This window comes from Palaemon carinicauda, chromosome 25 (genome assembly GCF_036898095.1).
Source record: "Palaemon carinicauda isolate YSFRI2023 chromosome 25, ASM3689809v2, whole genome shotgun sequence".
Lineage (NCBI taxonomy): Eukaryota > Metazoa > Arthropoda > Malacostraca > Decapoda > Palaemonidae > Palaemon > Palaemon carinicauda.
The window spans coordinates 470,973-483,211 of NC_090749.1; the positions used below are offsets into that span (position 1 = coordinate 470,973).

At 42.5% G+C, this 12,239-nt stretch overlaps 1 protein-coding gene across 1 annotated transcript; it reads right to left on the reverse strand.

The window, feature by feature from the left end:
- Nucleotides 1–8,579: 8,579 nt before the first annotated feature.
- Nucleotides 8,580–10,550, reverse strand: LOC137618634 (zinc finger protein 454-like). The gene has a single exon (XM_068348757.1). It carries the CDS (start codon nucleotides 10,154–10,156, stop codon nucleotides 9,098–9,100), a length of 1,059 nt encoding a protein of 352 aa, XP_068204858.1. The 5' UTR covers nucleotides 10,157–10,550; the 3' UTR covers nucleotides 8,580–9,097.
- Nucleotides 10,551–12,239: the final 1,689 nt, after the last annotated feature.

A 12,239-nucleotide genomic window follows, 5' to 3' on the forward strand; every position in this document is an offset into this window, starting at 1 on the left:
TTGATGCTAAATGAAGAACTTTGTCCAAAGACCATGAAATGGGTTTAGGAGGAGCTGCGGGCCGAAATTTTGCGCAGGCTTTAGGGATCTTGTTGGAAAAGTCTACCTGGAAGGCGTAAAATATTGGTCTGGCCAGGGCGGATTTACATGTAGTAATCGTATTGGCTGCTAAACCTTGTTCATGAAGATGGATGAAGAAGGACAAACAGAAGTCCGCAGAAATCTCCTTAGGTTTCTTCGCCTTGACAAAGGCCACCCATTTCTTCCAGGAAGACTCATATTGTCTTCTTGTTGACTTTGACTTGTATTCCTCTAAGAAGTTAATACTGTCCCTAGATATCACAAACCGTTTCTTGACCGCTAAGGCAAGAAAATCATGAGATGAAGGTTCTGGGTTTTCACTGATGAAGCTGAGACAGTCAATTTCTGCACTTGCTGAGTCAGAACTGGGTCCGGCAACGGGATCAGTTTCAGGCGTAGTTCCGTTACCAGGGGGAACCAGACGCTGTTGGGCCATTGTGGGCCACTATTGCTGCCGTCCCCCAAAAGGATCTCAGTTTGTCGAGGACTTTCAGCAGAAGGTTGGTTGGAGGGAATGGATAGATCTTGGACCATCTGTTCCAATCTATGGACATTGCATCCGTTGCCTCCGCTAGAGGATCCTCGTACGGGCCTACGTACCGGGGTAGCTTCTTGTTGTCGCTCGTTGCGAAGAGGTCTATCTGCAGTCCTGGGACTTTGCGTAAGATGAAGGAGAACGATCTTGCGTCTAGGGACTATTCTGACTCTATCGGTTTGGTCCTGGATAGAGCGTCCGCTGTCACATTGCGGAACCCTTGAAGGTGGACTGCTGACAAGTGCCATCTCTTCTTCTCCGCTAGGCGGAGGATGGCTAGTTTCACTTGATTTATGTGAGGCGATCTCGAGCCCTATCGATTTAGGCATCTCATAATGACTTCGTTGTCTAGAACCAGACGGATGTGGATTGAGCAGCGGAGATTCAGTTTCTTTAGGGAAAGAAGAACTGCCATGGCTTCCAGAAAGTTGATGTGGAAGGTTTTGAAGAGAGGAGACCAGGTTCCTTGGACTTTCCGATGATGAGAGTGACCTCCCCACCCTTCTTTCGAGGCATCCGTGTGAACGGTGACTGATGGTGGAGGTGGTTGTAAGGGAACCTTGTTCTTTAGGTTCTTGGCCTCCGACCATGGCTTGAGTAGGTATCGCAGACGATTTGGTATCGGTCTTTTTAGATCTCTTCGAGCTTTTGATGCGTATTTTCTCCAGACTCCTGATGCATCTTTTAATTGTGCTCTCAATACTGGATCTGTCACTGAGTCGAACTGGAGAGACCCCAATACTCTCTCCTGTTGTCTTCTTGATATCCTTGCGGACCGAAGAAGGCTTCTGGCAGATCCTGCTATCTCTTTCCTTTTCTTTGATGGAATGGAAAGGCAGTGCGACTGCAAGTTCCAGTGGACGCCCAGCCACTGAAACTTCTGAACTGGAGACAGTCGGGATTTTTCCAGGTTGATCTTGAATCCCAAGTGTTCCAGGAACTGGATCACTTTCTTGGAGGCTTGCCTGCACTCTTCTTCGGATGCTGCCCACACCAGCCAGTCGTCCAGGTAGGCTACCACCTGGATTGCCTTTAGGCGTAGTTGATAAATGACTGCATTCGCAAGCTTGGTGAATACCCTTGGATCTATGTACGCATCCATCATGTCTATGGAGACTGTGTATGCCCGTTTGGACAACAGGGTCCTGATGTGTTGAAGTGTCAGCATTTTGAACTTGTAGTTCACTATGAACTTATTGAGTGGTGACAAGTCCAGAATTACTCTGAGCTTTTCCGAGTCCTTCTTCGGAACACAAAATAGCCTTCCTTGGAATCTGACAGACTTCGCCTTCTGTATAACTTTTTTGCTCAAGAGTTCCTGAACATATTCTTCCAATATGGGGGTTGAGTGTTGGAAGAATTGAGGGAAGGTTGGTAGAGTTGAGCTCCAACTCCACCCTAGTCCATTCTTGATTAGGCTGAGGGCCCAGGGATCGAAGGTCCAACGATCCCGGAAGTAGAAGAGTCTCCCTCCTATCGGTAGCATCTCACTTTGAGTGCTGGGAGGAGGATTTACCTCCTTGGCCACGTCCACCCCTGTTGCCCCTACCTATGGAGGGGCGTCTGGAGGAACCTCGAAAGGATCCTTGAGACTTCGGCCGAAAGGTCGTAGACTGCCTTTTAAACACTGGGGTGAACACTGGTGACTGAGTCGCCAGTGTTTGGGGCACCAGTTGGAAGGTAGTGGGTGATTGTGCCACCGTCTGGGACACCGTGGCCGTGGGAAGCTGTTGTTGTTGCTTAGGCCGAGAAGGCACTTTAGGTCGTTTTGGTCTATTCTTTGGCTGGGGACCCTCGTCAGCTGAAGATTTCCTTTTGGAGGACAAGCCCCATTTGGAAAGAAGGTTTCTATTTTCAGTGGCGGCTTTGTCCACGACCTCTTTGACCACTTCACTTGGGAAGAGGTCTTTTCCCAAGATGTTAGAAGCTATCAGCTTCCTGGGTTTGTGTCTCACTGCAGCCGAGGCGAACCCAAACTCTCTCCAAGCCCTTTGGGCTTTAATAAAGTTGTACAGGTCTTTAGTTACTGTCGCCAGATGGGCTTTGGCGAAGACCATGTACATGTCCGGGGTATCTGGGATGCTTGCCATTGTCTCCAGGCCAGTCTGCAGAGACAAGGAAGCGGCTAAGCGTTCTTTCGTCTCCTGTTCCCTACGCAGGAGAAAGTCCAACAGCTTGGGGAGGTCTTTGCCGAACTGTCGTCCGGCAATATCTGCCTCCAGCTTCCCGACTGTGAAGGTGTTGTGTACATCCTTCCAGTCCGCATCGTCTGATGGGAAGGCAAGGGAGAAGGGTCTACACTCCTCCAGTGTAGGGCATGGTTTCCCTGCCTCAACTGCCTTTAAGGCTGCCTTGAGCCCTTTGTCCATAAAGGGAAAGGCACGTTTAGGATCAGCAATGAAGGACGGGTGCTTCTTGGTGAGAGCCAGCACCTTAGAGCTGGTATAGGCCCTCTCTTTTAAGGTGGTGGTATATAAGGCCTGAGCCTTAGAGAGTTCAAGGACAATAGTTTCCTTCGGCTCTGTTTCCTCTCTGGATGCAGGTTCCGTCCTGAGACGGACATAGCAATCCGGGTAGGCCCCTTTGCTGGGCCAGAACTCAATTTCCTCTACTGGGACAGTGCCCAGTTTTTCTGAGAGGAAGATCTTTTCGCCCGACATGGGCATGTGCTCTGCGTACCTCCAGGGGTTAACGTCAGAGAATGCGGGGCGATCTTTAACGTTTAGTTTCTTCGGGGCCAAACGTGTCGCAACTAGCTGATGCATCTCAGTCCGAAGAGAGGCCTCCTTCTCGGACGATTTCTTTTGAATGTCCTGCACCATGGACAGCAACGAGTGGAACGTACTTGTGATCGAATCTAGTTGAGGTGCAGTGGAGGAGGTCGAAGGCACCGGCTCATTCACTGTGGCCGATGATACCGAAATCGTTTTGGCTTTCTCAGTTTCCGTCTCAGGTGGAACGTCATCTGCCTGATCCAACTCCTTCACTAGGAGATTGTTCTCGGTCTCCTCTGAGACAACTGACATGTTGTCTTCTAGTTGGATGCTCTCCAAGGCATCCGAAACTTCAGATTCTACCGGAATCTGAACCAGGGGAATCTCAGGTTGAGCCTGGGGAATAACTGCATCCGAAGATGCCCTAGGGAAAAGACAAGCCCTCATATTTTCATTAGGAAGGTATGGTCAAGAAGTATTCTTCTGGAAACCCCTGACCCATTTACGCAGCACTTCCCTTGCTGCGTCCATTGACTCAGTGGACTTTTGGTCATCAAAAGCCTCTCTTACCAGTTTTTCACAAACGGTACATATCTGCGGGTCCCAATACTTGAGAGCCCCCTTGGTGACTGCGCAGCGAGCATGGGCCCTGCATATGTCGTGGCCGCAGAAGTTCCTACTGCGGACCCTGCAAAAACTATTCCCGCACTCGGGATGCTCCTCCTGTAAAGAAAGGAAAAGTCTATAAGTATTCGGTGAAATTCTCAAATTTCAACATACATATAATATTTTATATTAGCTTGGATAGGGTAAGCTATAAATAGGAAAGACACCTACATCTGTTTCCTGTCCAGCGAATTGCTATGACCTCCTCCAATATAGAAAGTAGAATGCTTAAGAATTTTCAGAGGAAGATGATATCCTATGATATAAAGTGTCTCTTAACACAATCTTCCAGTTTCAATATTGGGTATTAAGGACAATAATTGATCATAACCATTAAAGGAAGAGAGAATCGCTCTCTTATATGTGATGGTCTCACAATAGGCTGCCCATGAAGCACCTTGTAGGTTGGAAAAACTTTGGGCTACAGCACTGACTGTTTGGTAACAAGTTGCCAGTCCTGTCAGGCCTACCGGCACCTGCCGGGCCTGCCGGCGTCTGCCGGGCAAGCCGGCACATGCAGGCCTATTCTGGGTTATTGAAGGCAATTATTATCTTCATAAAATTGTGTGATAGGCCGCCGGTTTCCGGCAGTTTCTGCCGGCGGATCTGCCGGCCGGCAGTGGCTCTACCAACTGCCGGCGGCTCTGTCGGCGGCGGCAGTTCTGCCGGCCGGCAGTGGTACTGCCGGCTGGCAGTGGATCTACCAGCCGGCAGCTGAGGATCCTTCCGTCAAGGGGACCCAGCGGCAGTCGGCGGCAGATGACCAGGTATGGGTGGCCGGGTGCCGGCCGGCAACTCAGCAGCCGGCAGTCGGTCCCCGAATGTCCAATGTCTTTGGGTTGTCGGTCAACTATGTTCCCAACAAGCGCCAGCAGGGCAACTGCCGGCCGGCAGACAATGGACATGGCCCAGTATGAAAGTACGAGAGAAAGAGAGGATGGAGGAAGGCAAGGATTCATCCTTGCCAGCCTGCATCCAGAATGAGGGTTCAAGTGGAAGGGGGAATTAAATTCAGGCTTCCACCCAACCATATCCCAGTCATAAGGGCTATGGAAGGCAGTCCAAGAGAGGACTGAAGAACACTCTAAAGAATATGAGGTACCCGCCGGCAGCCGGCCTGGCCGGCGGCAGACGGGGAACCTCACGCCAGTCCTACAAGAACCCTAGGGTCAATGTAGAACGACGGCCAGGAGGGTGTTGGATCATTCAACATGAAAGAGATAGCGGGGAGGGGGTAGGTGTCCTATAGGTAAGGTAATGGCCTAAGGCACTACCTAACCTAAAAGGATTCTGGTCTCATGAAGTAACCTCAGGTAGGAGAAATCATTTCCCCAGGTTGGTTTAGTCAAGGGAGAGAATGTCCGTAGGACACCATCTCACAGGAGAGCAGAATCTTGTACTAGAGACCCTAGGCAGTGAAGAAATCCTTTCTTCGGTCTAGGGTCTACCAGCACAGGACTGTCTGCTAGGCCAGGGAAGGGGGAATTGTCATACAAAAACCCCCAAAGTATGGCCTAGGGAGTTCTAGCCTCCTGAAAGAGCAGCTTAACCTGACATGGGAAATCATTTCACCAAGATAGGGAGATGCCTAACACAGACTGATATTCTGATGTCCCGTCCTAAACTCAAAACCGACTCAGTGGTTAGGAGAAAGAAAATGGAACGTCTCAGTAAAACTTTGCCAGAACTCTATTCACAGCAAAGAAAACTGAGAATAGCCTAGGCTAATCAGAGGGAAGGGGGATTGCTCTTAAATCTCCTAGAAGATTGGTATCAGCTTAAAAGGTATAGGAGGTGTCAGTCTCCCCTTAAAAGGCAATACAAGAGCAATGGGGACATGTATGAAAGTATACTAAAGCCCCTAGGCTAGTAGCCTTGGAGCATTGAGAATCGTTCACCGAAACTCTCTGTATACTATCTTGGAAGAGGAAAGCATAATTAAGTAATATCATAAATGTGTAAAATATTGCCTGTGCTTCAATAAAACTTTATCAGGAAGGTTATATCATGCATGAAGTGTGTAGGTGCCTAGTCTAGGAAGCCTAGCACTCGTGAGGCTCGATCATAAATAGCCAAATCTACGACAACAATGACATAATATAAGAATCCCTAGCTAAATATCTAAATAGCTAAAGTTATTAAAGTGTAAAAATGCCAGGAAAGGGTCGTTCTGGCTAACTAAATGAACAGAAAGAACGACCGCGTCTGTGACGCCATCCGGCTGGCAACAGCTCTTGTTACGTTAATTACGATCTCAATCGAAAAGCAAAACTGGCAAGAGCTTACATTTACACAAGATAAAGATATTACTTAACTTTCCAGAAGCTGATGAGGCTAGGGAAGACATCATAGCGTCCAAAATAATCCAAAATAGCACGAAAGAACAGGGAAAACACCGGTCAAGCGAAGCTACGATAGAAAGAATGATGGTAGCGCCTCGCGGTGGCAGATTGGCACACTATTTGCAGAGCAGTAGGGAGCGTCGAGAGCGATGTCTCTGTAACGACTCTCCTTGTTCTTGCCTCTCTTTCCCCTCGAAGTGAAAGCTCTATTGGGGGCGTAGATAGCCATGAGACGTGTCAAGAATATGTCCTCTGATATTACGCGATATCCCTGCATAAAATTTTAAGGGATATTCGCTCTAGGAGTTAGAATTCTGGATACCTTTGGTAAATTCTCTGGGATATATCACTGTTGGTCAAATATACCTAGGAAGCTACCTTCGAAGGAACTTCCCTCACGACGACATGGCCTAACCCCAAAAAATAATACTAATAATAATGGTGATGATGATGATGATAGGATGGCCCTGGAGTCTAGGCCTATGCTATTAGCTTTATAAGTCTTCGTCTTCTTCTGCGGTTGTGCAGCAGCAGGGTTCTCTCATTGATGTTAAGAAGATTGGTTCTATCAATTTTTTTTTTTTATAGAGAATCTGGTGAAATAAGCTTAACTAGAGTTACAGTTATCCTGTAGCTGTTGGGTAGCTCTAACCATATTTGACACATGACTTGCTTGTGAGAGTGCCACTGTGTGACTGCCAGTTGATGTCCGGTTTGAACCCGCACACAACTACATCTCTGATACATTCTTCATGTTAAATACATAACTATGGTGGTTAAAAAGGCAGACACATTAAGGGGACCGTCCGCTATGATTTTTGACATAGTTTTAAATAATCAAAAATTGTTTTATTGTTTCTAGGCATACAGAAACATATCGTACATTCTCTCTAGAAGTTTCAACTGATTATTTTCACAAATAATGAAGATAAATGATGACGTCATCCTTACTGCGTCGTCTGCATGACTGAGTTTGACAAATCATCTTTGTATGTTTATTTTTGCATATATATATATATATATATATATATATATATATATATATATATATATATATATATATATATATATAGCGATTTTTTCACTTGTGTTTTGAAATCTCTTACATCTGGGAGAGATGGAAGGCATTGGTAAAGGGTAGGCTAACGCAAACTACGATCTTCGAGAAGACCAGCCAGAGTTTCCAAAGACGTATCGAAGTTACGTTGTACGTGTGTTTGTTTACTTGCTGTTCTTATGTACATTGTGTTTTCACAGCGTCCTCGAGAACTTTATAGCAAGGCCAATGTTACCTAACGTCAAAGAAAGAAGAAAAAGTAAGCAGAGAGCAACAAAATATAACCAAGACGAGAGGGAAACATGAAAAAGATTACAATGCTGGAACATTATAACTAAAACTGGCAACGAGAGGCCAATGGCAACTCATGACATCCTTACACCAAGTGTATTAGTAAACTTAGGGTTTAAATACATAGTGTAGTTTATCGAGCCTTCGTGTAGGAATAAAGAATAAAAGTACACAGTAAGGGTATCATAATAATGTTATCTTGATTTTTTAAAGAAAAAAGCGAAAATTTATAGAAACTCTTTAGGAGCCCATAACTCAAAAACATATTTATTCACACTTAGGTAAATTTTTATCACTTATTTATTGTTCAATTTTAGAGAGAAAAAATCATTGAAAAGGAATAAAAATCCCACAATTTTGTGTAACAGAATTTTGATTTTCCTTTTTTCATGATTATTTTACGTCTAGACAAAGAAAATTAAGAAAAATTCATTAAAAAAAGAATAAGGAAAATCGAAAATCTGTCACGCAGAATTATTCTATTTATAAAGAATTTTTGATGGTATGATTTTCATTACAGTTGGTGTCATATTAAAGGAGGACAATGTACCTAACATTTTTTAAATCATGATTTTTGCTAATAAATCCAAAAGATTTTGATCAAATGACTTGAAATTTTTATATAATGAAGGTACTATATATATATATATATATATGTACATATATATATATATATATATATATATATATATATATATGTATATATATATGTATATATATATATATATATATATATATATATATATATATATATATATATATATATATATATATATATATATATATATATATATATATTATGTATTTTGAATCATTATAAAAAAAATGCAGGAGATAGTGGACAGTCCCATTAAGTATTTATCTTTTTATCATTTTCATCATAATTGACGATTATTGGGTTAATTTTTTCACATTGATCTAGCTGATATTTTGATAAAAAAAAATAGCATATATTCTCTAAATTCATGCTTAATGAACTGTATCTTTTATTGAGCGAAGTTTCAAAATACTTTGTCCCGGGAACTTAATCTCATTAGAAATGTGAAGAATGTGACAGTTGCCAGTTAGTGACTTTCGATCAAAAATCACAGAATTCAGGTATCACCAGTTTTGCTGTATACTGTACAACAAAGGAAGGGCATAACTAGTTAACAAGAGATGACAACATCACAAATTAACTGAACATCACCAAGGAAACACGGAAGTTCTCATTCAGTCAAACTTGTTTTTCTTGCTTGATCAAAATTCCATTCAACTTGTTTGTAAATGTCCCATAAAGAATCATTTTCAAGGGAGCGGACTCAATTTCAGTTAATTAAACTAACAACTGAAAGTACAACTAGAGTCCAGCAAATTTGGAAATTTGTAACAGCATTCTCCACTTTTCAAAAGACCACAACTTCTCAATTCCTTACAAATTGTCTCCAGCACAAATCTTCATATGCCTTTTCATTTTTGCTTTCCTGCTAAAAGCCTTATTACAGACACTGCAATTAAATGGCTTCTCCCCAGTATGAATTCTATCATGATCTGTAAGATGATGTCTCCGAGAAAAGGCTTTGTCGCAAAAACTGCACTTAAATGGCTTCTCCCCAGTATGAATCATATGATGCTGTGTAAGATAATGCCTCTGAGAAAATGCTTTGTTACAGAAATTGCACTTAAATGGCTTCTCCCCAGCATGAATTCTATGATGCTCTGAGAGGTAGTTTTTCTGAGAAAATGCTTTGTCACAGACACTGCATTTAAATGACGTCTCCCGCTTCCCAGTGTGAATTCTATGATGCTGTGTGAGATGAGGTCTCCGAGTAAATGCTTTGTCACAGAGATTGCACTTGAATGGCTTCTCCCCAGTATGAATTATATGATGCTGTGTAAGATGATGTCTCTGAGGAAATGCTTTGTTACAAAAATTACACTTGAATGGCTTCTCCCCAGTGTGAATTTTATGATGCTTTGTGAGATGATGTCTCTGAGAAAATGCTTTGTCACAGACATCGCACTTGAAGGGCTTCTCCCCAGTGTGAATTTTATGATGCTTTGTGAGATGATGTCTCTGGGAAAATTCTTTGTCACAGACACTACACTTAAATGGCGTCTCCCCAGTATGTGTTCTTAAATGTATTATGAGATCCTTTTTCCGAAAAAACCCTCTGCCACATTCACTACAACTGAATGACCTCCTCTCAGTGTGAGTTTCATAATGTGTTTTACGATCAATTTCGTTAGAAAATGTTTTGTCACATTCTCTGCATCTGAACTGGCCTCCAGTGTGAATTAGCTTGTGAGTGTTGGGTTTAAATACTCCAATATATTGTTTTTCATAATTCCCACCCACAAATGACTCTCTCATACCAACATCAGTGTGAGTTTTGGAATCAGTTTCTTGACAAAGAGGTTTTTCACAGCCACTGTTTTCGATCTGCTCCTCCTTATTCTGTAAACCTTCTTTCCCTCTTCCTCTTCCCATTCCTTTGTCCTATTTCCTACTGGATCCCAAAAGTATACCCCATTCCTCTTTCACATCTGTCTTTACACTCTCCTCCTCCTCTTTATTGACTTCCCTTTTGCTGATTTGTAAATCCTCCTCACTCACTGATGCATCTGAGCTGAAAGAATATTCCACGTCACCTGCGTTTGGCTCAAATATTTCTGGCTCTGCTTCAAATTCGGGCTCTGCTTTGAATTCCATGTCTGGATCCATGAGAAGAGAGTCATCATCAAAGAGTCCAGGACTCTTCATTAAATCTTCATTTTCCAACTTAACTCCAGTGTGTGGAAAGGAATCTTCCATTTCGCATTTTATTGGAAATTCTGATGATTCAGAGTTCTGCATCCTCTCCCTACCACTAGATGACATCCTCTTCAATATGATCTCCAAATGTCCGAAGATAAATTTAATGCTAAACTCCCTATTCCATTTAAATCAAAGTCTTACAACATAAATCTACACAGACCCTTCTTTCTTTTTCTCATTCCTGTATCTCTTCTTTTTCTTCTTCTTCTTCTTCCTTTTTCTCAGTCCTGTATATCTTCTTCTTCTTCTTCCTTTTTCCCACTCCTGTATCTTTTGCAGATATCTTGTCACAAGCGGTGGATGATCATTTCCTTTGAGATGAAGTCTGAAACAACAGAGAATGACTATCAATGAAAAGGGTAAGAGGAAAATATTGGAGTTTTCTGAAATAAAATGACAATTTTCTGACTAGAATAACAAAATCTTGAAGTAATTTATATTTGTTTTCTATCCATACAAACATGAGTCTTTTAATTAGGGAGACTCACTGATTAGATGGTCGGAAGTCCCCTTGGAACCAAATCTAGAAGGTTCTGTAACTTCCCTGGAACTGTTCCAGTCCTGATCTGTGGAGAAACAAAGAGAGACCACTATCGCCCACTGTGAAATAGAGTACCCTACCCTAGAGAGACGAACTGTAGGCGGGCCATCTTGCAGGAGATACACAGGTTTTAGACAATTAATGAAAACCCAGTCTCCACTGCCATGAGTGGTATTTTAAAAAGCCTTTGGTTTGTGATGGATAATGAGGAAAGGGCCTGTGTAAGGGGGTGTCAGCGGTGGCTTGCTAGTGTCGGTGCACACAAAGACATGTTTTCGGTGTTTAAATCTTTCGGTATGTGTTGCTTTGCTCGGGGTTTGTACCTCTGCCAGCAAGGTGTAAATATTCCTACAACGTGAAGTAGGTGCTGGAGATAGTCGAAGGAGGTTTCACACAGAAAACATTCAGCAGGGACGACCAACGAGTCACAATACTCCATTTAAGTTGCCGAGACATCGAGGGTGTCCTTAGGAATGGTCTTTGATCCCAGGAGGTCCAGGGAAGCTGAATAAACCAGTTGGAGCCATTGCAGAGGGGCATCAATGTTACTATTATTATTATTATTATTATTATTATTATTATTATTATTATTATTATTATTATTATTAGCTAAGCTACAACCCTAGTTGGAAAAGCAGGATGCTATAAGCACAAGGGCTCCAACAGGGAAAAATAGCCCAGTGAGGAAAGGAAATAAGGGAATAAACTATATGTAAAGTGAAAAAAAATCGAAATAAAATATTCTAAGAACATTAACAACATTAAAACAGGTCTTTCATATACATTCTATAAAACGAAGCTTACATCAGCTTGTTCACCATAAAAGCATTTGCTGCAAGTTTAAACTTTTGAAATTCTACCTATTCAACTACTCGATTAGGAAGATCATTCCTTAACTTGGACACAGCTGGAATAAAGCTTCTAGAATAATGTGTAGTATTGAGCCTCATGATGTAGAAGGCCTGACTATTAGGATTAACTGCATACATAGTATTACAAACAGGTTGGTACTGTCCAGGAAGATCTGAATGTAAAGGATGGTCAAAATTATGAAAAATCTTATGCAACACGTATAACGAACTAATTGGACAATGGTGCCAGAGATTAATGTCTAGATCAGAAATAAGAAATCTAACAGACCATAAGTTCCTCCAACAAATTAAGATGAAAATCGGCAGCTGAAGACCAGACAGGAGAACAATACTCGAAACAAGG

Excerpts from the sequence above, each read along its gene's own strand:
- LOC137618634 (XM_068348757.1), bottom strand. The coding sequence starts at position 10,156 with ATGGGAAGAGGAAGAGGGAAAGAAGGTTTACAGAATAAGGAGGAGCAG.